The following is a 25,782-nucleotide window of genomic DNA, read 5'->3' on the forward strand; positions in this document are numbered from 1 at the left end:
TTGATTGATTTGCCGATATTTCAGTTAATTCATTCATTGCTCAGTTGATCTTAAATATGGCCAGAAATCAGATTCCTTCATCAGCCCATACCTTCATCTCCAAATGTTGAGCTGCATTTCACACAGCTAAAGCATTCTGGATGCCAGTTTTTATCCAGCGCAGTCACCATTTTCTGAAGGAGAACACAGTAAGGTAATAATAATACACAATACAATACAATAAGATCATATAAAGTATAAAGCTATGGGAGTTGATATTGAGTTACAAACAAAGATGAACAACTTCAAACTACACATGTAGGGAGAATTTTGGCAAGAATTCCTCAACTACTGTATGAGAAAATAAATCTGTAATTTTTTTCTATTATGATGCTGAAAGTGCTAAGGTTAGCTGTGGCATTTTGAGTACAATGCAGGTGATACAAATGTAAGTTCACATTAAAATCAGCTGATCCTGTCTTTCTCATACAATCACTTGAAAAACACTGATATATACTGTCTGGTTTGGATCATAATTCTGCGAGGCCCCCAGTTATACGTCTTGGGAGACATAACAGACCCTTGTCTTTAAGTGATAAGATGCCAGATCTTTTAATCGTGATAACTGATCTCGGGCTAATTTGGCTCTTCAAACTAATTTGTGGATTTGATTAAAATATCTGGATTAAGTTGTCTAAGATTACTGCGCGTTCTCGTGTTCCCCGAAAAGGGCAGATGTATCGATACTCGAAACCATGATCAGTAATGCAGCGATTGGCTGGCGGCCAGACAGCAACGTAATGACATCATATAATTAAAAAAGACACCTGACGAAAAACTTGACGAATTTCTGGACTTTTATAAGGAAACAGCCAAGTGAACAAAACTACATAAATTATATAATAGATAAATGAAATGTGCACTGTTTTAATGAATTTTATTTATTTTTACATGATTCCCAATTATTTATATTATATTATATTATTTATATTCACTGGGACAGATTTTAAGAGCAGGTTTAAGCTTACGGACCTGTTGCTATGACAACAACTCCGGGATGACCTTTGAAGAACCAACCAATCCAAGATCAAGCGAAATCATCAACAATCAAATCCAGCTAACTGAGTTAGTGACATACGAAGAATGGACCCCTGAGCTAAATAATGACACTATTGTCTTTTAGAGCTGCTTTATAGGAGAATCTGAATTGTCTCCATAGTTGAGTTTCCAGAATTGTTCCTGCATTTTTTCCTGATTTTCTCTGTGAAGCTGCTTTGACACAATATGTATTATATAAAGCCTTATAGAACCAAAGTTGATTCGACTTGACTGGTGGTGGAGTACTTCCAGAAACAAGATTGGGAAACACTGGATTAAGGATCTGTGGTCCCATAGTGCTCATCTTGTGCATCATAAGAAGGGCTCAGCACATACTAAAGTTAATTTAGATTCTTTTGGTGTCTTTTTCTCTGGGGAACCACACCACTGCTCATTTTTTAAGTCTCTCTTATCTAGAGCACACAGTTGATTTCATGGAACTCTGTTAACAAGCTGATTGATGATATGATGCAAGTGTGTTAAATAAGGGAGATGTAAACAATATGCAGTACTGTGGTTCTCCAGGATTAAAATTTTAAAACCACTGCTCTAATCATTTGGTAATAATATGATTATATTGGCTGAAGCTCGAAATCTAGACCTCTATAATTAATTCTGAAACTTTGTTTTAATGGTTTAGCATCTGGGCTGTATGTACAGTATATTGTCCCATATAGTTAGACTTGACATCTGCAGCGTGAAATAGAACATTATCAACAAAGAAAAAAGTAACACTATACAATAAGGTCTCATTTGTTAACATCAGTTAATGCATTAACTAACATGAACTAATAATAAGAAACATTTTTGCAGCATTTATTAAACTTAATGTTAGTTAATAAAAATTTTATTTTTCATGTTAGTTCACAGTGCATTAACTAATGTTAAAAGTTTGATTTAAATAATGTATTAATAAATGTTGAGACAACTGGCCCTATCATACACCTGGCGCAATGCGGCGATAGGTACAACGCAAATGTTTTTTGCTAGTTTCAATCTGACGTAGTTATCATTTTCACATCCTGCGCCACGTTGTTTAAATAGCAAATGCACTTAAGCCCATTTGTGTGCTCATGGGCATGCTGGTCTGAAAACGAGGTGTGTTCAGGCACATTTTTGGTGCGTTGCTATTTTGAGGCTGCTGAAATAGACTGGGCCATTGACTAACTAAAGCCTGGTCTAAAGTCAATGGAGCAGTATTTTTTTGTTATTTAAAGAGTGTGTTAGCAATATGTGCCTATAGGAGAGTCCACAATTCTTGTACAATCTGCTTATTACACACACAGGGACGCGCAGCAGCACGCAAACATGCCAAATATTAAAATTAAAGGATTACAATGTAAAAGATTATTATTGTGAAGGCTACATAAATATGAAAAGGCCTACATGTCATAATGGATAGTCATTGCATGTATCAGAATTAGGCTACCTATTTGCTTGCGCACAAGCAGCTACATTTCCTCTATGGAGTTCAGTCTTTGCGCTCTTAAAGGGAATGGGAGATGAGAGTGTGATTGGTTTATTGCACGTTATGCCCAAAACACACCCATTACTCATTAAGAGAATAGGGACAACCCATTTAGACCATGCGCATGGCGCTCCGACTGTTTTTCCCGTCGTGAAACTAGCAAAAGTGGATTCGGACACGCAGTAAGTACACCTGCACCTTGCGCTTTAGTCCATGCGCTTAGATCTTTAAAATAGGGCCCCTTAAATTTAATGAATGCTTTAAAAGTAGTTTTTTTTACATTCCTCATCCTACCTTAAAGGGAACATCAGATATAAAATTCACTTTTACATGGTGTTTGAACATAAATTTGTGTCGGCAGTGTGTGTACACAACCACCCTATAATGATACAAATCTACCCAGTGTTTTTTTTTTTTTTTAATCCCCAAAAATCATAAGCACTGTCTCAGAGCAAGCTGTTCATACATTCTTGGCAGAGTGACATAGTTTTGGCAGGCCCCTCCCACGACTATTCACGAATACTGCAGTTTTAGCACAGAGCCACCCTGAGTGAGCTGTCTACAGTCCACTATTGTTTTGATGTCAGAGCAGGGGTGTATTCCAGAAAGCAGGTTATGTGACATACCCGGGTAAGTTTGAGGATAAGCGAGTGGATAACCTCAGCTTTTGGTTCCAAAATCGGAGGTTACTTTCAGGGTATGTAAGTAACCATAGTAAATTGCTCTCTGAAGATAACCTGCTCCGGAGCAGGTTATGTTCCAGGGTTACTTCACTTCAGCACTATCAGTGCACGCGTGATCTACTGACGAGCCTTCAGTGGGCATGACAGACAGCGCACGACATTATATAATATTAGATTACGTAATATAGCCTATTCTTTCTATTATATATATATATATATATATATATATATATATATATATATATAAAGCGCTAATATAAGTAATAAATAAGGTAATATGTATTTTATTTATTTTATTGGCATATATAACCGTCACAGAACAGCCAGGCTCTTCCCTCAGTCAACTACCACGATCTAATTCACCTGAGTTCTAATCACGCTCACCTGCACCCCATCACCACTGTCATCAAGAACCACATAAGAGCACTCACCACAGTTCACTCAGTTGTCCGATCTCATTCATGCAACGTGGACTCTCTCCCAACGGACTCCGTATGTTGAGTATTACCTCTGAAATCCTTACCTGTTGTACTTACCTCCTGTTCTCCTCCTCGTGTCTTCCACGTCTCCAGATCGTCCAACGCTGTGGTGGAAACTCACTGTGTTTTACACCTACCTCCGTGTCCAGCAGTTTACGTAACAGAAGATCGGATCATCACAGATACAGGATGAGTGCCTCAGACCCATTTCAGGAACTTGTCGACACCCTCAAGAGAATCCTCACACGTCCCTCAGCACCGTCACCCCCGGCTTCCACGTCAACACAACCATTGGCTCTTCTTCTCCAGTGATGTTCGCCAGTCCCATGGCCCGACCAGCGCCCTACTCAGGTGATCCGGAGGAGTGCAATGGCTTTATTTTGCAATGTTCTCTCACCATTGGTTTGCATCCGCAGATGTTTGTCACAGACCAAGCCAAGATCGCCTTCATTGTAACTTCTCTCACGGGTCCCGCTCTTAAGTGGGCAGAAACTATCCTGAGTCAAGCTGGCCCCGCTACCCAATCCTTCGCTCAATTTCTGGCCCATTTTCGTGAGGTTTTTAGCAGTTCACCTGATTATTCATCTGTGGGAGAACAATTGTATCAGCTGCGGCAGGGTTCGATGACCATCCACCAATATTTGCTGAAATTCCGCACCCTCGCGGCCGCGAGCGGTTGGAACGAGCCCTCCTTACTCACTGCATTTCGCCAAGGGCTGAACCCTCGGTTAAGACTACATCTCGCGGCATATGATGACACTTATGGGCTCGAAGTTCATTCAGCTAGCCATAAGATGCTCTAATCGGATACGAGCATGCCCGTCAGATCCAGCTACAACTACCGCCATTGTCACTCCTCCTAGCCACCAGCCAGAGACCAGAGACCCTTCAGAGACCATGCAAACAGATGTATCGACTCGCGCCCTCGGAGAGACGAAGACGAATAATGAGCGGTTTGTGTCTGTATTGTGGAGGTGATGGTCACCAGATCCAGACTTGTCCCCTTCGCCCTCCTCGGCCGATGGTGAGTGGTATCCGACCATACATTCCTAAAATGAATCCCTTAACCACCTGTGCTCAACTGATTACGGATACCACTACCCTACCAGTCGCCGTTCTCCTCGACTCCGGCTCCGCGGGGAACTTCATCGCCGGAAGTCTCTGCCAACAGCTCCACCTCCCGACCACCGCCACAGAAACCACCTATCAGATCCAGACCATAACAGGTACACCACTCACTCGACGCCACGTTAAGCTTTGTGTAGGACCCTTACAGCTCCGTATAGGCCAACTCCATCATGAGTCAATCCATTTGCTGGTCCTGGAGGGTTCTACGATAGACATCATCTTAGGCCTGCCCTGGCTGGTGAAGCATGATCCAGTATTGTCCTGGAGGTCTGGAGACGTCCTGAAGTGGGGTAACGTTGCGGAGGTCCTCCAACAACTCCGGAAATACCAGCTATACCTCAAAACTGAAAAATGCATCTTCCATCAACCCTCGGTCCATTTCCTCGGTTACATTATCCATAGTGGTGGCATTCGCATGGACAAGAGGAACGTGGAAGCTATCACCTCCTGGTCACCCCCGAACACTATCAAAGAACTCCAACGCTTCCTAGGCTTTTCCAATTTCTACCGCCGCTTCATCGCCAACTACAGTTCCATAACCAGTCCCCTCACCGATCTTCTCAAGGGAGGAACCAAGTCTCTGTCCTGGAACACCTGCGCCACGAAGGCCTTCAATCAGTTGAAGAAAGCATTCACCACCGCACCTCTCCTCGTTCATCCCAATCCAGAGTTACCCTTCGTCGTAGAGGTAGACGCCTCCACCACGGGAGTAGGTGCGGTCCTATCGCAGCAGCAGGGGACGCCTCCCAAACTTCATCCATGCTCCTTCTTTTCTCGGAAGCTCAGCCCGGCGGAACGAAACTATGACATCGACAACCGTGAATTGCTTGCAATCAACCTCGCCCTCGAGGAATGGAGACACTGGTTGGAGGGGGCTGCACAACCCTTCCTGGTTCTCACAGATCATAAAAATCTTGAATACCTACGTGATGCGAAACGACTCAACCCTCGTCAGGCCCGATGGGCCTTATTCTTTACTAGATTCCAGTTCAAGATCTCCTATCGCCCTGGACCTAGAAATGTCAAGGCAGATGCTCTGTCACGTATCCATAACTCCGAGGAGAATCAGGAGGATCCGGAAGGCATCTTACCGGCGGAAATCATTTCGAGCCCCATTCAGTGGACCTCTCCACCAGTTGTCTCCGCCACTCCACCAGCGAATCCGCCAGGCTGCCTCCCTAACCATCAGTATGTACCCAGAACCCAACGCATGCCACTCATTCACTCCACGCACTTCTCACGGTACTGGCCACCCAGGGGCCAATGCCACTCTCTCGCTGCTAAGAGATCGCTTCTGGTGGCCCAACATGGCCAGGGACATGAGAAGGTTCGTTCAGGGCTGCCCGGACTGTGCCATATCCAAGAGTCCCCGTCACCTTCCTTCCGGCAAACTTATCCCTCTACCTATACCTAACCCACAGTCGATCACTGGTTCCGAGAGAGCGAGGGAGTCTGGGACGCAGCACACCATCAGCTGCAGCAGGCAGTGCGCAGACAGCGGATGCCCGCCGCTCTACCACGCCCACTTACCATCCCGGGCAGAAGGTATGGCTATCCACACAGGACATCAGGCTGAGCCTGCCTTGCAGGAAACTAAGTCCCAGATTCGTTGGTCCCTTCACCATTCTGGAACAGGTCAACCCGGTCACATACAAACTCCAGCTACCCTTACAATACAGGATTCATCCCACATTCCATGTCTCATTATTAAAACTGTTTTTTTCCTTCTGTGTCCCCAGAGCCTGGCCCGGTCGAGGAACCCCCTCTCCCTCTCATGGTGGACAAAGGTGCCATCAACAGGGAGTACCTAGTCGACTGGGAGGGCTACGGTTCAGAGGAACGCTCATGGGTCTCCAGGGAGGACATTCTAGACCCAGCACTTCTGGAAGAATTCCATGCCAACCATCCTGATCGTCCAGCCCACGAAACCGAGGCAGACCACCACGACGCCGGGGTCGGCCCTCAGGAGCGGGCCGTGGAGAGGGGGGGTACCGTCACAGAACGGCCAGGCTCTTCCCTCAGTCAACTACCACGATCCACTTCACCTGAGTTCTAATCACGCGCACCTGCACCCCATCACCACTGTCATCAAGAACCACATAAGAGCACTCACCACAGTTCACTCAGTTGTCCGATCTCATTCATGCAACGTGGACTCTCTCCCAACGGACTCCGTATGTTGAGTATTACCTCTGAAATCCTTACCTGTTGTACTCACCTCCTGTTCTCCTCCTCGTATCTTCCTCGTCTCCAGATCGTCCAACGCTGTGGTGGATACTCCTGCCACCCGGTGCTCCAAGCTCTCTCTACGTCACGCTCCTGTTTACGACAAAGCCACAATCAGAATCACGTCACGTTACCAGCAAGATATCTGAAGATCACGAACTCACCTCTTCACCTTAACATTCTTCACTGTTGCACTGAACCTGTAAATAAACTCACTGTGTTTTACACCTACCTCTGTGTCCGGCAGTTTACATAACAATAACAGTTATCTGTATAAGTTATAAAACACTATGACAAGGTAATGTTTAATTTATTATATATTTATTACATTTTATATTACCATCTCACACATGGATTGGCATTTTCTATAATGAAAATAAATGTTTGCTATGACAATATATAATTAGCATCAAACAAAAAATATAAGTCATATTCTCAACGATTAAAGATTAAATGGGGAAAAAAATTATTGCACAACCATTAATTAGGTGGCAATATGCTCTAAGCATGTAAACAACCATTGAAAGAAACAGCATGGCGCGCTTTTTCTTAGAGTCCGTTTCCATAGTGACTCGTCGATTCGTCGCTCTGTTGAGAATGTCTTGAGGAACCAGGAACATACTCTGGGTTGAATGAACTTACTCCCGGATGCGTTTTTGGAACCACATACTTTGAGTAAGCAAGGTTTGGGGTTAATCAACCCAAAGTTCAGGGTTTAGCTGATGGTAAGTTAAGCGTGCTTTTTGGAATACACCACACGTGTAGACAAGAATGTCTTCTAAGCGATAGAGGTGTTTTGTTGTTGGAGGTAATAATGAACATAACAGTCATAATTTACTCCTGACATCTGAGCCACTGAAGATGCAGAGAATTACTTGTTTTTGAAGAGAATGTGCCCCCCGATCTACCTAAATGTGCCTAAGTTCACGTGAATCATTCGTCGTCAAGTCACCTTTATTTATATAGCGCTTTTAACAATACAGATTGTGTCAAAGCACTTAACAGTATCAAATTGTAGGATAGAGTGTCAGTAATGTATAATGATAAGATTAAACACTAAATTTTCAGTTAAAGGCATTTCATTATTGAATTCAGAGATGTCATTTTCTAGCTCAGTTTAGTTTAAATACTATCTGTGAAATCAAATAGAAATTATGTGTCCCCAACTGAGCGAGCCAGAGGTGACAGTGGCAAGGAACCAAAACTCCCTCTGTGACAGAATGGAGAAAAAAAGCTTGGGAGAAACCAGGCTCAGTTGGGGGGCCAGTTCTCCTCTGGCCAGACGAAACCCGCAGTTCAATTCCAACCCCAGCCATGTCAGATTGTGCAAGTGGCTTATCTGATTCCCGTGGTCTTGTCCCGATGGGGCATTGTAATTTATGATTTAATGTATTTGTTATATTTGTGTTTTATTCATTATTTGAAGTTTTTAATTTATATGATTTATTAATTTGCTATAATTGTAATGTATAGTTTAATGCATCTATTGTTTCTTGGTCTATTTTTATAATATATATTTGTTTGTTTATTATAATTTTAATTTATAGTGTGTAATATATATATATATATATATATATATATATATATATATAACACACACACATATATACATATATATATACATATATATATATATATTTATATATATATATATATATATATATATATATATATATATATATATATATATATATATATATACATATATACATACATACATACTATACTGTTTATTATTTTAAAATGTAGTTATTCATTTTTAATATTTGTATATTATTGTTTTAATTAAAATTTTAAATGTATAAATGTATTATATTTCTATTTTTATATTGTTGCAATTTCTAACAATAATAGTATTATGTAGTTAGGTATTTTATTATATTTAGTTATTTTGTTTTATTTTTAGTTTTATTGTATTTTTAGTCGAGGTCTTCACTGGGGATTCGTGTCCAGCTTCACCTACAGAATAAGTGAGTATAAGTTTTTGTATGAATCTTTGCAAATCACCCTTCCTAATAATTTGCTAGTTAGCAAGTTCCACAACGGATGTGGATAAAAGTTTACAGTCTCCGAGAACTGCTCATCACCGCATGGAAGAGAAGGGCGGTGTGAGCAGAGCTCATTAGCATTTAAAGGGACATGCATCGAAACGGGTCGCTGTGAACAGAGCTGTTTTTGACAAGGTAAAAAGGGTGTTGTTTTACACTACCATTGAGAAATTTTAATCAAAGTATGTTATAGACTTTTCATGAAGACCCTAAAGAATCATACCAACTTGTGGAAAATGGGCATCCGATGTCCCCTTTAAATAAAAGATATAATAAAAAATATAAGGAAGGATCTGGGTTGCCTAAAAGTTGTTGAAGAAGTGCGGCAAGCAGTGATTTATAAATGCTTGCTTTAGTGTTGTGATTTGTCAAATTAAATGAACATGCTCCTCTAGAACTTTTGTTTATTGATGTCATAGAATTTTCATTCAGCTTCAGTACACCTGTGAGTTTCTGAATAGGACACATAAATGTATACCTACATTGAGTATGGGCTTGTTGCATTGTGCGCAGTGAGGTGAGTACAGGGTGAAGTAGTCAGGCTCACAGTATGGTCGACCATCTTTCTCAAAGAAATTACAATTGCCAAGCTCACACTCACACTCAGAGCAAACAAAGTGCTCTGGATGCCAAACCCGTCCAAGAGCTGTTACAACCTAAGAGACAAGGGAACAAGATCCATTTCTAAAGTTAAAATCACTTTTGAAACCAGAATCCTTTATTTTAAAAAATTGCTTTCAGTGGAACACATAAATACAGCACAACAGTGACCGTCAACTATTTTGGTTCTCATTCAACTTCTCCATAGGCATTAAAGGGGTCGTATGATGCGATTTCAAGTTTTCCTTTGTCTATGGAGTGTTACAAGCTGTTCGTGCATATATAAGATCTGGGTAACACTTTATAATAACGTCCAGTTATAAGTAATTTATAAGTGATTAGTTAATGATTAACTAATCGTTTACAAAACATTCATAAGCAATTAATAAGTGATATGCTAACAATTTGTGTATGTTTTCTTAATTCATTTAAAAGTCATTTACAAGTAATTAGCTAATGATGAACTAATCATTTACAAAACATGACTATGCATTCATAGATGATTAATAATTGATATGTTAACATTTTTATCTATGTTTTGTAGAATAAGTTTTGAATCATTTACAAGTGATTAGATGATGATGAACTAATCATTTACAAAACATAACTATACATTCACAAATGATTAAGTATATGCTAACAATTTATAAATCTGTCATAAGTTATCTTTAAATATAGCATCATGAAATAATCAAACAGATCCTTAATGGTTAATAGTTAATAGTTAATATATGATTAATCACTTATAGATCATTGAAATGTCAACATTGTACTATTATCTCAATAAACATTATAAATCATTTACAAAGCTTTCTGCATCCCCTAATCTAAAGTGTAAACTAATCATCAGTTGTAAATGTTTTACAAACTTTATGGTTTCCAGTCGTGTGTGCGTAAATATATATATATATTCACAAACAACCTGTAACCTGGAAGGTTTGTAAAACATTTACAACTGATGAGTGAAAGGATTAAACGGGTCATGAACTAAAAAACATAAAAGAGATCATATAGAGTCCCCTCCATAAGTATTGGAACAGTAAAGACAAAATTGCTCTGTTGCCTGTGGAGTCAAGATATTTACATATATGATTAAAAGATGAATATGAGACAAAACTACAGAATGTCACATTTTATTATTAGCCGTTTCAACACATACATGTTTTACCAAATAAAAAGAACAGCACTTTTAGTGTTCATCCCACTCATTGATGTGAGCATAAGTATTGGGACAGTTGAACATAAGGCAGATATAAAAGATTAAAAGCTATTATTTAGTTGCAGATCCCTTGCGCACAATCACAGCAGTGAGTCTGTGACCCCTAGACAGCACCAGACTCTTGGTCTCATCCTTTGAAATGCTTTTCCCAGCCTTTAATGCAGCCAATTCCAATTGTTGCTTGTTTTAGGGAGTTTCTGCCTTTACGCTCCTCTTCAGCTGGTGAAATTCATGTTCAATCAGATTTACATCTGGAGATTGACTTGGGCAATCTATGACTTTCCATTTCTTTGCCCTTATAAATTCCTTGACTGAACTGGCAGGGTGTCCTGATGCAATATGAAGCACTTCCCAATGAATCTGGTGGCAAGATGGTTTTGTACCCTTCCAAATTCATTCTACTACTGGCATCATACATTAAGTGATCAGTAAAGTTGGGAGGGCCTGTTCCAGAAACAGCCATGCATGCCCATGCCATGACAACACCTCCACCATGCTTTACAGATGAGGCTGTATGCTTGGGATCATTCGCACTTCCCTTTTTTTCTCCACATTTTTGCTTTCCCATCGCTTAGATAAAGGTTCATCTTTGTCTCATCGGTCCATAAACACAGTTCCAAAACCCTTCTGGCTCACCTTTGTGCTTTTTTGCAAACTCTAAATCTTGCCTTTCTATTTTTGGTGCTGGTCAGAGGTTTGCATCTTTCTGTGTAGCATCTGTTATTCCTTGTCAAAGTCTCCTGAGGACAGTAGATTGTCAGAGCATCACCCCAGCATTCTGGAAGCTGTTTAATATCTGAAGAATTAATGCAACAGGACACAGCTGATCACTTAGAAAGACCTGTGAGGCAACTGTTCCAATACTTATGCTCACATCAATGAGTGGGATGAACTCTAAAAGTGCTGTTCTTTTTATTTGGTAAAACATCTATGTGTTGAATCACCTAATAATAAAATGTGACATTCTGTAGTTTTGTCTCATATTCATCTTTTGATCATATTTGTAAATGTCTTGACTCCACAGCCAACAGAGCAATTTTGTCTCTACTGTTCCAATTCTTTTGGAGGGCACTGTAAGTACTATATGTACTATATTGTACTCATTGTACTATAAAAACATCCAGTGAGTTTCAGAACTCAAATCTTTGTCGTTAGTCTAAAAACAGCTTATATTGAAGGCAGTCTGCCAAAACGGTTTGGAATGTGCAACTCTATGATGTAATAGTGTGGATAAGCGCCACAGCAACCTAGTAGTCCACAGAAGAACAACATCCCTTTAAAAAAAACCAATTAAGATTTCAAAGATGAAACACAGTATTACAAACTAGGATTTAAAATAATAAATATGAAATCTGGGGGAAAAATAGGTAAATAAGAGGAACAAGTAAAGTCCATTAGTTTAAACATAAATTTTTATCACAAAATACTCAAATGGGGCAGGAGGCCACTGCTGAGCTCTTTTAGGGCATGGTTGTTTTTCCATGGTTACAGTGACTTTGCTGATTAGGGGATCTCTTTTTTGGAATTATGGGTAGTAATTTTGTTTACTTCAATGTAATTAAATGTAAACAATTAAACTTAACTAAATTATGTCACGAATCCTGGCCATGCACTTCCACTCATTCACCACCAGAGGTCACCCGTTCACCACATGGACTTTTCACACTACACAGCACATTGGACTCCATTTCCCATAATCCATTGCACTGACGACACGCACAGCTGTTCACAATTATCACGCCCACACCTGATATCCATCTCGCAATCACCATCACCCAATCACTCACTATTTAAGCCTGGGACTTGCTCTTGCTCTCGGCCGAGTATTGTCAGCACTTATCACTCTCCCAGGGATAGCTACTTTACAGAGCCATAGTCTTAGTTTTAGTCTTGCCTTGTCTTTTTTGCCGTGTCTGACCCTGCCCGTGTTTCCTGGATTTACCCCTTTGCCTTGCCGTTTGGACTGTGTTTGCACCTCGTTTGGATTATTGCTCTCAACTCTGGATTATCTCTCTGCCTTGCCCCTTTGGATACTGTTCGCTGATCGTTGACCCACGCTTGCTCCACGGATTGCTCTGTCTTGCCTCTGCCATACCTGTTTGCTGTCTCCCGACCCTGCCTGTATGACCATGTTTTATAATAAAGCTTTGCACATGGATCCGCACGTCTCACGTCTCGTCAGCCCCGTAACAAATATGTTAGGTCTGTCTTCATAGGGTTACATATCGCTAAAAATCTAGTTTTCTGTTAAGAAAATTAATGATACTTTTACTTACAGACCTATTTAAACAGTACTTCTATACTACTTTCAATACGAAAACCACAGAAAACATGAGAAAAAAAGCATGGCTATTGATGACTAATTAAACTACATGCTATAAATTAAATTCAGGATTTATCAAAGAATTTTACCTGTCCTACAACTGGTTTCTGACAGGCAGAACAGTTTCCCTTAGAAGAGGTAGGCACTCCCTGCCTGCTTAGATCTGATTGGAGAAGACCCAACATGCTGTCCAATGAGCCACCAGAGAATGCAGGGGGTGGGGAAACTGCAGGTGGTGGGGAAGCTGTTTGCTGTGGTGACGGTGCCACAGGACTCGCAGGTGCTGTTGGCTGATACAAACAGAAAAAACTCAACAGCTACACAAAAGTACTAATATTTATTAATTAAAAGTGAAATGTTTATAAATTCACTCCTAACCCAGTTCAATATGGCCGCATTTACACTGCATGTTTCAAGTGACCCAATTCTGATTTTTTCCTCCCATGTGGCACAGATCGGATATGGCCCTCGTCCCACGGATCTACCGGGGTGGCAAATGTAAGCACGTCGTCCAAAAAAATCGGATACAGTCACAAAATCGTAGTATTTCAGCTTCATTCATCACGCCCAAATAAAAACTGCAGTGCTTTACAACTATAGGACAGGAATAGCTAAATAAACTTATCAGTGCATCTAAACCAACAACATGTTTATTAGATCCTGTACCCACTAAACTACTGAAAGAGTTGTTACCTGTAGCAGAAGAACCGCTTCTCAATATTATTAACTCATCGTTATCTTTAGGTCACGTCCCAAAACCATTCAAGCTGGCGGTTATTAAGCCTCTTATTAAGAAACCACTACTAGATTCTAATGTACTGGCAAATTACAGACCCATTTCAAATCTTCCGTTTATGTCTAAAATTTTAGAAAAAGTTGTGTCTCCTCAATTGTGCTCCTTCTTGCAAAAAAATGATCTCTATGAAGAATTTCAGTCAGGTTTCAGGCCTCACCATAGTACAGAAACTGCACTTGTTAAAATTACAAATGACATGCTTCTTGCTTCAGACCAAGGCTGCATCTCATTGCTAGTATTACTTGATCTTAGTGCTGCATTCGACACTATAGACCATGACATACTCATAGATCGATTACAAAACTATACTGGTATTCAAGGGCAGGCTTTAAGATGGTTTAGATCCTACCTGTCCGATCGCTACCACTTTGTTCATTTAAATGGGGAGTCATCTCAATTATCACCAGTAAAATATGGAGTACCACAAGGATCTGTCCTAGGTCCTCTGCTATTTTCAATATACATGTTGCCTCTTGGTAATATTATTAGAAAATACGGGATTAGTTTTCATTGTTATGCTGATGATACTCAACTATATATCTCAACAAGACCAGATCAAACTTCTAAACCATCTAAGCTAATAGATTGTGATTGGATGACCAATAATTTCCTCCTATTAAATTCAGATAAGACAGAGATATTACTTATTGGACCAAAAAAACAGTACACAGAATTTCTTGGATTACAATTTGCAACTAGACGGATGCACTGTTACGTCCTCTAAAGTCAAAAATCTGGGTGCTATATTAGACAGCAACATGTTACAAAAAAAGCATTCTTCCATCTTAGAAACATTGCCAAGCTTCGAAACATGCTACCTGTTTCTGATGCAGAAAAGCTAGTTCATGCATTCATGACCTCTAGACTGGACTATTGTAATGCACTGCTAGCTGGTTGTCCTGCATCTTCAATAAACAAGCTACAGATAGTCCAAAATGCAGCGGCTAGAGTTCTTACCAGGTCAAGAAAATATGATCATATTACCCCAATTTTACAGTCTCTGCACCTATTAAGTTCCGTATCATTTACAAAATATTATTACTTACCTATAAAGCCCTAAATGGTTTAGCTCCTGCGTACCTAACTTGTCTTCTACCACGCTACAATCCAACCCGCTCCCTAAGGTCGCAAAACTCTGTACTTTTGGTAGTACCTAGGATAGCAAAGTCCACTAAAGGAGGTAGAGTTTTTTCACATTTTGCTCCCAAACTCTGGAATAGCCTTCCTGATAACGTTCGGGGTTCAGACCATATCTGTTTAAATCTAGATTAAAGACATCTCTTTAGCCAAGCATTCACATAATGCATCTTATAATCTTGTACTGCAGTTATATCTGATCAAATGTACATTATTATTATTCTTTAGCTTGGGTTGAACAAATCATTTTTGCTTAGATGGAACAGCAGCTACGCTAATTATGTCTCTATTTGTTTCTCTGTTTCTGCCACGGGATTAACATCCCATGGTAACTAGGAATTACAGAAGCTTCAGTCTGGATCCAACCCTTAAAAGATCTGAGATGACCGAATGCCTGAGAAAAGATGCCAACCCCTCAGAGGACCTCAGAGGATGCCAACGCTCAGACAACAAACAGAATTACCAAATTTTGCCATAAGTTAAATATATTAAGGTTCTGCAATATATAAATATATTGTGGAAACTTAATTTCCTGTAGAGCTGCTTTGCAACGATTTGTATCGTAAAAAGCGCTATACAAATAAACTTGAACTTGAAAATCGGAATTGGTCATCAAGACATGCAGTGTAAATGCAGCCTATGAGTTATCTATCAGTAAGCCAATAGTTGGTACTACTATTACGATCTTTTAAACTCTGAGAATGCACAATAATGCACTGTTTGTTCCTACCAACTTCTGAGTTTAACATTGTAACATTGTCACCAAATCTGTTTGGTGAACTATTGGCCAACAAGGAGAGTGTTTGGGAAAGCAGTTTAAAAACAGTTATTCATTTTGCATTTCAATCTGTTGACACTAGTGGTGCAAACATTACACACATCTGTAACTGCATAAAAGTATGTTTCAAACATACTGTGCTTTGGACTCTGAAGTCTGATAGAGATGCCATTAGTTTGTCCAGCTCTAAAGTAGCAGATGTAGCTGAAGGTTTTGCTGAGCTATAAATAGAAAAAGCCACACACACACACACACACACACACACAAAACATTTTATTACTGTCTGGCAGTCATAAATACAATTATATAAATTGTACACCTACAGTCATGGCCAAAAATATCGGCACCCTTGGTAAATATGGTTAAAGAAGTCTGTGAAAATGAATCTGCATTGTTAATCTTTTTGATCTTTTATTTAAAAAAATTCACAAATATCTAACCTTTTATTGGATAATAAGAATTTAAAATGAGGGGAAATATCATTATGAAATAAAAGTTTTTTCTCTAATACACATTGGCCACAATTAACGGCACCCTTTTATTCAATACTTTTTGAAACCTCCATTTTCCAGTTTAACAGCTCTAAATTTTCTCCTATAATGCCTGATGAGCTTAGAGTTCACCTGACAAGAGATCAGAGACCATTCCTTCATCCAGAATCCCTCCAGACACTTTAGATTCCCAACTCCATGTTGGTGTTTCTTTTCAGTTCACCCCACTCATTTTCTATAGGGTTCAGGTCAGAGGATTGGAATGGCCTAATTGGAAAAGCTATTTTTTTAGTTTCATCTGACCATAGAAGCCAGTACCATTTGAAGTTCCAGTCGTGTCTGATGATTTAATATGCTGGAGTTTGTTTTTGGATGAGCTAGGAGAATTTTTCTTGAAAACCTCCCACACAACATGTGGTGATGTAGGTGCTGTTTGACAATTTTGTTTTAAGGTTTTCTGACCCAGAGACTCAACTATTTTCTGCAATTCTCCAGCTGTGGTCCTTGGAGAGTCTTTAGCCACTCAAACTCTCCTTCTCACGTGCATTAGGATGATATAGACACATGCCCTCTTCCAGGCAGTTTCGTAACATTTTCTGTTGATTGGAAATTCTTAATTATTGCCCTGATGGTGGAAATGGGAATTTTCTCTGCTCTAGCTCTTTTCTTAAAGCCACTTTACTGATTTGTGAAGCTCAATTATCTTTTGCTGCACATCAGAAATATATTAGTTGGTTTTTCTCATTATGATGGATGATTAGGGGAATTTGGGCTTTGTTTTCTCTCCTATTTATATTTATGTGAAACAGGAAGCCATGGCTGGATAATTTCATGTTCATAATCACCCTGGAGTGCTCAAAATTGTGAATATTAATGGGAATATACTTCAGAGATATTTTACTTATAAGAATTTCTAGGGGTGCCAATAATTGTGTCCAACGTGTATTTGAGCACAAAACCAAGCTTCTGCTAAGGTCATTCCAATCCACTGACCTAAACCCTATAGAAAATGAGTGGGGTAAACTGAAGAGAAGAATGCAATTGCAACATGGAGCTGGGAATCTAAAGGGTCTGGAGTGATTCTGGATGAAGGAATGGTCTCTGATCTCTTGTCAGGTGTTCTCTATCAGGCATTATAGGAGAAAATTTAGAGCTGTTAAACTGGAAAATGGAGGTTTCAAAAAGCATTGAATAAAAGGGTGCCGTTAATTGTGGCCAATGTGTATTAGAGAAAAAAAACATTTATTTCATAATGATATTTCCCCCATTTTAAATTCTTATTATCCAATGAAAGGTTAGATTTTTGTGATTTTTTAAAAGAATTAACAATGCAGATTAATTTTCACTGGCTTCTTTGATCATATTTACCAAGGGTGCCGATATTTTTGGCCATGACAGTATATAAACTGTAATCTGATATTTATGAGTCTGTCTTTCCTCTATTATGTATCTTCCATTAATACAAACAAAACAATTTATTTAAATGAAGATGTCTGCAGGGATATTATATGTTATCAGTCAGTAATATACTATCATTTAATTAGTAACTAGTATGTAATCTCTTATCTATTATAAGAGATGTGGAATGAGCATATTCAGGAAAATGAGTATACATACGAATAAACATCACAGTATATATCAGTGCACTAACCCAGTAGAGGATGGACCAGTCTTTGAAGACTTATCATCTTTTTTGGTGCTGGGGAATTGAGCCAAAATTTCATCTAACAAAGGAAGAATAAATGCATCAGGGGAGTTCTTTTTTTTTAAAGAAACTCTAGGGTACTGCTTACTACATACTGCTTACTATATAGCATATACTGCCTACTATTCTGAGTAGTTTTCATACATTTTATACAAATTTTCTTTTGGCAGTCAGGAATATCAGTCAAGTGTAAGTGTCACATGGCATACAGTGTTGCATGCATTATGCTCTAGTTGTATTTGGCACATTTTAGCAAATATAAACAGGTAATATTGATATTCCAAATCATTTGTATACTGTGCATATTATACATACTGCATGCATGTTTGTTATTGCTGTTGATTTTGTAAATAGTAGGTATTCCATTCGGAAGTCCCACACTGACAAGGTTTACAATAGACAAGGACATATTTTATGACTGGGCCAATGACTGCCAGGGGTTTGCAGGGTCCTATTCAGTCCTTGCACAAACGCTAAACAGCTTTCTAAGAGCTCAGCACTCACCTGTGATGTTGAACTGTGTGGCATTAAGCTCCTGTAGCAAGTGATCAAGCTCACTCAGCCCTCCTCCCAAAACTGAGGATGAGGAGAAAGCAGGAGGAAGGTCTGCCGTACACGGGAAGCGCGGTTTACATACAGTACTGAGGAAAGAAGTTACAAAACAATCACTATGGACTTAACGCAACACTGAAAATGAAAAATATTATCTTTTATTTTAAATGACTTTGTAACAATTTATAAGCTCAAAAGGGAATTGTATATTAATAATTACAATTAATTATGATTAATTATGATTTATATCAGCTGACAGAAATAACGGTCGCAGAATTAAAATGCCATCAGCTGATCTATCCGTCCAGCGAACATTCAGTGTAAGTTCGTATCAACGCTAAGAAAGGATATTTACTTGGCCACAGAAAATACTTTCCTATTGATGCATTAGAGCATGTAGTGAGGGTCAAAATCATAAAGGGACATTTAATATGCAAGGCAGAATCAGAAACTCATGTAATTTGTGCACACAACTTTTATTAACTATCACTAACGCAGACTAGTCTAACAAACAAACTAACAAACAAACATACAATCTCTCATACATGGGAAAGGGCTAATGAGAATTGATGGATGAAACCATTAGGAAAACCAGAGAATGCAGTTATGGAGAAAGTCATTTAACCACCTGAGTAAAACCATCAGTACCCTTTATAATGGGGTCTATAGCTTATACTAAACCTCTGTTTCGTTTAGTTAAATGTTATACTTGCACTGCCTTTGGTCGGGTCGAGTGTCCGGAATGCAATCTCAAATGAAAGTCTTAATGGTTTCAAAGTTTTGGACTCCCGATCACGTTCTTCCGGGTTGAAGAGTGATGAATTCCAAAGATGTTCTGAGGTAGAAATGTTCTTCCGAGTAGTGAGTGGAAAAAGAGCCAAGAAAGAGATCTGCTGAGGTCCAAGGAGCTTGGCTGAATGGAAAGACAAGGCCGCAAGGCCTGGCACAAAACTTAAGTGTCCAGAAGAGTTTTAGCTCACATCCTCCTGGGATCTAACAGAACCGCAGACTGCCTGGGCATCTCTGAAGTGAGAGCTTTATCTGCTATAGAGGTCACACTTTTGGGGTGTCAAATACCCAATGGAGTCCTGGATTTTTGGAGGGAAAGTTTTACGACCCTTTGTCTCTGAACATGGTAATTTGCATCGGTAATTCGCCTGGGTTAATGCACAAACTTCTAAAGATTATTAGGACACTAATATGTTGCATAGGTATCGACATGTAATATTCACTCTCAATTAGATCATCCGAAGACGAATTGATAGAGACTAAACATGATGCAGCTAAAGTGATATAACTAGTGATCTATCATAAGCATGCAGAAAATGGTGTACAATACACAAAAACATATTCAAGAACAGTAATAATATACACAATGACCTAAAGATATGTGTGTTCATTCAAAGAAGGGTTTTCTATGAATTAATTAGAGAAGAGTCCATTTTTATGGTCTTTTTCCTAAGGGGAAAGGAAGTGAGTTGCTCTGCCCGCATTCCTTTGATCAATAAAAGTGTTATCAGATGGGTTGCCATGGAACCAGAGGCCTGTTCTGCCTTTTTAGGTGTTAGATGAATTTTGGGGGAAGGGTCCACAGACCCTCATAGTTGTCCCTTTGGTTAGGTGTTAGGCACACCTCTTGAGTGGAGAAGGGGTGATGGAAGGTTGCTGATTATCCGTCAAATGAATAGAGATATGTCAGCTGTATTTATAGCAGTGCATTGATTAACTTGAGTGCGAACCTCCTGTGTTAATTAGGCTAAATATCTGACGCGCTCCTCCCGAACTTTGTTAATAAAACAATTTCATGAGTTCACACTTCCATATATTTAATACGAGTAAGGTAATGCGTATTTGGCGAGTATAGTAATGCGTAGTTGGCGTGCTGTCCTGGGGAAGGGCTCCTGGCTCAGGAATGTCCCGAACCCAGAGTACCCCCCAAAAAGCAATTCTGTTGGACAGCCGCCAGACTAAGAACCCCCCAAATACGCACTGAGATCTGGCGGGAGCTGGTTTTGAGAAATCGCTTGTATGATAGGCCGAAGTTTGCGTGCTCCGTGGGAGCGGCTTGGCATAGGATGGGTAGGCCCGACCGGCCGCTGGTGGATTGTGTGGTTGGGCGCTCGGTCGGGAGGGCTCGAACCAATGCTCGACAGTGTGCTCACTGGGTTGGAACGAGTGAGCCCTACCGTCCGATGGAGGAGGAGCAGCGTAATTGTGGCCCTGACCAAGGGGGCCCGAGTTGCCTTGAGTGGAGCAGCTCACGGAGTCGGCGTACGGGCCCTGCTGGCCGTTAGCCCCTGATAATCAGAGGACAGAGGGCGGGTAGCTGACCGAGAGAGCCCATGAAGCCTCCGACTGGAGATCAAGACTCCGGACGTCGGACGAGTGAGTCCTATCGGCCTGACAGGTAAAGAGAGTTTGGGACATCCAACAAGGAGGACTCTTGCAACATCCAACGGGAGATCAAGGCTCACGGCATCGCATGGATGAGCCTCGTTTGCGGGCGTCAAGTATAGGAGCCCAGCCGGGAGAACTCTTGCCGACGTCTGACGTGAGATCAAGACTCATTTCATCAGACGGGTAGGTAGGGAGAAAAGGAAAACCGGACTGGGAGGGCTCTCGCAGCATCCGATGGGAGATCAAGACTCGCTGTGTCGGACGGGTAAGTCTCGTCGACCGTAAAATGGATAGGGTAGTTTAGTCTGGCTGGGAGGCTCTCACCGTCGTCCGACGGGCGATCAAGACTCGCTGTGTCAGATGGGTAAGCCTCGCTGAGCATGGGACTTGAAAAGTTAAGGTTGTCTGGCCGGGAGGCTCTCGCTGGCGTCCGATGGGAGATCAAGACTCACGGCATCGGACAGGTAAGACAGAAAGGTAAAGATGAGTGGCCGGGAGGCTCTTGCCGACATCCGACGGGAGATCAAGACTCGCTGTGTCAGACGGGTAAGCCTCGCTGGCCATAGGATGGAAAAGGTAAGGTTGTCTGACCGGGACGCTCTCGCGGCATCCGATGGGAGATCAATACTCGCTGCATCGGAATGGTTAAGTCTCGCCGGTGGCAGACTGAAAGCCAAGATTGCTTGGCCGGAAGGCTGTTTTAGCGTTCGACGGTGGTTCGATACTCACGGCACAAGTAGGCAAACGTCACCGGTAGTTGAAAGAGAAACACATTCTGAAGGCTCGTCGCATTCGACGGGAGATCAATACTCGCTGCATCGGATGGTTAAGCCTCGCCGGTAGACAGACTGAAAAGCCAAGATTGCTTGACCGGACGGCTGTTGAAGAGTTCGACGGGGGTTCGATACTCGCGGCGCCGGACAGGTTTGCTTGACCGGGAAGCTATCGCAGCATCCGATGGGAGGTCAATACTCACTGCGTCGGATGGTTGAGCCTCGCCGGTAGACCGACTAAAGGGCCAAGGTTGCTTGACCGAGAGGCTGTTGTAGCGTTTGACGGGAGTTAAATACTCATGGCACAAGTGGGTAGGCATCACCGGTTGTTGAAAGAAAAACATATTTCGGAAGGTTCTTGCCACGTTCGACGGGAGTTCAATACTCGCGGCATCGGACAGATAAGTTTAGCTGGTAGTCAGGTGGAAAAGGCGAGGTTTGCTCGACCGGGAGACTCTCGCCGACGTCCGACGGGAGATCAGGACTCGCTGTGTTGGACGGGTAAGTCTCGCCGACCGTAAAATGGGTAGGGTAGTTTAGTCTGGATGGTTTAGTCTGGCTTAATTGTGCCACCTATAGGGGAAAAGCTGAACAGATTATAATGGTGAAACGGCTGAACGTAATAAAAAAACTCAGAAAAATGGCAAATATGAAAGATTAAGTGGACATTTGAATTAAGAGTTGTTTAGCCAAATGGGGATTAGATCGCACAGTGACAAGTAGACGATTGTCGGGCCATTTGAGTCCTCTGTTGGCTTTGATGTAATGCGTATGCATGTTATATTGTTTGATACATTTTATTAAGTTTGTTCAACGGAACCATAAGTTACTTTTGATACTTTATTCAAAATGATTATTATGGCCTGCAATGCATCGGTTACCCAATTGCTCGTTAGTGATGGCCTTGGATGAGAGTTCTGCCGGGATCCGAGCCCGGATGTTGTAAGCCACTAGCGGTTGCTCCGAGGCAACAGCATTTGGTGGGACGGGCATTGATGTTGCTGTAAAAGAGGATATTGTGACTTTAAAGGTGCCATAGAATGAAAAACTGTCTTTACCCTGGCATATTTAAATAATAACAGTTCTGTACATGGAAATGACATACAGTGAGCCTCAAACACCATAGTTTTCTCCTTCATATGTAAATCTCGTGATTAAAAAAGACCACTGAAAAACAGGCGAATCAGAACATAACACCGACTGTGATGCAACAGTCGGGATCACTACGCCCCCAACATTTGCATAAACCCGCCCTTGTTCTAAGCCGGCCGAACCATCAGAAGCTCTGCAGGTATTGTAAATAAACAAGCGCGGACAACAGCGAAAATAACAAAATAAATTTTATGTTCCAGGCCGTGCAGGGGGTGTGAAGTGCAGGGATGGGTTGGTGTCTGTATTCAGAAAGGCACAGAAAGCAAATAACGCGAGCCACTAAAGGGACATGGTTAGCTCCTTGCTAGCGGTAGCCTGTTACAGTACATAAGATTTCACTCTCAGTAAGGAGAGATGAGGATGATGGCAAATGACTTACAGATCCTGAGCACCACTGACAAGCATCTGATCTTGTGAAATGTGTGGTAAGTACTGTTGCTCCATAATGTAAACATAGTTTGTGTGATCGCGTCTCTTGAAAGTGAAACTAAAGCAGTTTCAATGCCTCGCATATTAATAACGGCTCCCTGATGCCCGCGTTTTATATACAGTATAATTACCCGACGATATAACTGCGAGAGAAAGTATTTAAATATATATTTTCCTCCCTGTGCTTCCTTCTTGCTGATGAGCCGTACTGTGAAACAGCCAATCAGAGCAGAGCTCAACATTGAGCAGCACTGTGAAACAGCCAATCAGAGCAGAGCTCATTATTATTCATGACCCTGTCAAATAAGCCAATAACAGACCGTTTCATTCTAGGGAGAAATCCTAGGGTTGTAAATGGACATGTAAAATCGTTTCTGGAGATTTTTTGCCCTTACCTAAGCCACATACCTTCTGTGTAGATATCAGAGAACAATTTAAAATACTGCATCAATGCATTCTATGGCACCTTTAAATAAAGTAGAGAGCTGAGAGGGAGAGGAGCAGGGGCCCTAATTTCCATCAGAGGCAGCCTCACGCGTATTATTGGCCTCTGGGGCTTGAGGTGGGAAACTGATGGAAGCAAAAGAGAAAAGGGAGTAAAAGAAAGATGTGTGGGCCTGTGTTGCAAGCGGAGGCAGCCTCGTGCTTGCTTCTGCTGCTGTAGCTGTAGGCCACGGAAAAATGGTTTGAGACTTTTAGCTGGATATACTGGAATGTCCAGATAGCCTACAGTGTTGCTGATTTAGCCATTTTGTTGCACTACCCAGTAACTTGTTTTTCAAGCAACTAGCAACAAATGTGGTGATTTAAATTATTTGGCAAAGTAATAAAAGGCTTCTTTTTTTTTTTTTTTTTTAAATCAGACATGGAAGAAAAATATTGAAACAGCTAGCCAGCCAAGTGGCACATCGGCTGGTAACGTTACACACTTTGGGAGAGGTGCCTGGCAGTACACACTTCACATATGATTTAAGTTGCAGTTTGCGCTTGTTGCCTTAATTTTTTGGTTTGTACCTATGATTGTTAATCATTTACTCTTGGTCCACTGTGAAATTTTCCTCTTCCACTGTTGGTTTTAACCATAAAACAAAATAAATTTTATCCATCTTATGTCCATTTATTGAAATGCAATGTGTAAATTAATTATAGGTAAAAATGCTGGTGAAAAAATAAGTCAAGTTTGAGTAATTCCAGTGTGTATCCTGAGCACTTGCTTCATGGTTAAATAGTGACATTAACATCCAATGATGTCGCAGCGTCCTTTAACAAACTTTGATCAACAAATTACCTGCCTTTAGCGATTTTACCTGAGAATTATTTGGCAACACTGGTGGTTGTGCCGCTAGAGCGGAGGCCGCCTCGCACTAGCATCTGGAAACAGAAGCTAGAGGCCCGGCTGCATACGGCGCTGCGGCCGGGAGCACTGCGGTGAAGGCTGAGCCGAAGCGGGAAGCGAGTGAGACTTTGCTGCGACTCGCTGAAGGCATGCTGCTGCGACCCAACACTCGTGGAGACGATGGTGGTGTTGAGCGAGGCGAGTTTGGAGCTTTTCTCGATCTATTGGCCGCCTTAGCGGCTGGAGTGGATTTAGGAGTGAGGTTGGCTTGTTTGCGCGGTGAAGAATAGATCGTGTAAATCCACTTTGTTTACCCTCCGCGAGGACGTTGCGTCAGAATTAATCAGCGCTTGCCTCAGGCTTAAATACGAACCACTTTCCAATTGGAGGGATTGTTGGCACGGATATTTGCGTCCGAATGATAAGAGGATGGAAGCGAAGCCAGTGAAGGCGAGGTAGCCTCGGCGTCGAGCAAAGAGCAGCGGCCGCGACAAAGCACTGGAGCTCAGCGGCCGTGTCTGGCGGAGAAAGACCGATCATGGGGCCAGCAGATTGGCCGGAGGATCCGAAAAATCCTCAGTATAGGTCTCGTTGTTTGGATGGGACGCGTTGAGTCTGAGATGTAGTGGTAAAAGGTGCAAACCGATTGCTGATTATCCGTCAAATGAATAGAGGTAGGTCAGCTGTATTTATAGCAGTGCATTGATTAACTTGAGTGCGAACCTCCTGTGTTAATTAGGCTAAGTATCTGACGCGCTCCTCCTGAACTGTTAATAAAACATAATTTGGTAAACAACAGAACAAACATTTTTGTTGTTAATGGAAAAAAGACATACAGGTTTTAGAGGAATTTACTTTTCTTTTAGGTTGCAGAACATTAAACGTACCGTAAGCAATGTTAGCCTTACTAAAACTTTTACCAGACTTAAGGCGCTTTCACACAGGACGCGGCAGTCGCGATTATCTAGTTCATTTTCAATGGGAG

At 41.1% G+C, this 25,782-nt stretch overlaps 1 protein-coding gene across 3 annotated transcripts in view; it reads right to left on the reverse strand.

Annotated features, from left to right (window-relative positions):
* LOC306852500 (transforming growth factor beta-1-induced transcript 1 protein-like) overlaps positions 1–25,782 on the reverse strand; it is a 122,462-nt gene that overhangs the window by 51,622 nt on the left and 45,058 nt on the right. For all 3 annotated transcript variants that reach the window (XR_013782617.1, XM_079389393.1, XM_079389392.1), the window contains 6 exons: positions 18,663–18,799; positions 18,105–18,177; positions 16,099–16,183; positions 13,341–13,541; positions 9,592–9,765; positions 92–173 (listed from right to left, as the gene is read on the reverse strand). Coding sequence is in view for 2 of the 3 variants with exons in the window: in XM_079389393.1 (XP_079245519.1) it covers positions 92–173; positions 9,592–9,765; positions 13,341–13,541; positions 16,099–16,183; positions 18,105–18,177; positions 18,663–18,799 (752 nt within the window). In the remaining variant the exon portion in view is untranslated. The remainder of the gene's footprint in view (positions 1–91; positions 174–9,591; positions 9,766–13,340; positions 13,542–16,098; positions 16,184–18,104; positions 18,178–18,662; positions 18,800–25,782) is intronic.

The sequence above is a fragment of the Barbus barbus genome (genome assembly GCF_936440315.1).
Source record: "Barbus barbus genome assembly, chromosome: 32".
Taxonomy (NCBI): domain Eukaryota; kingdom Metazoa; phylum Chordata; class Actinopteri; order Cypriniformes; family Cyprinidae; genus Barbus; species Barbus barbus.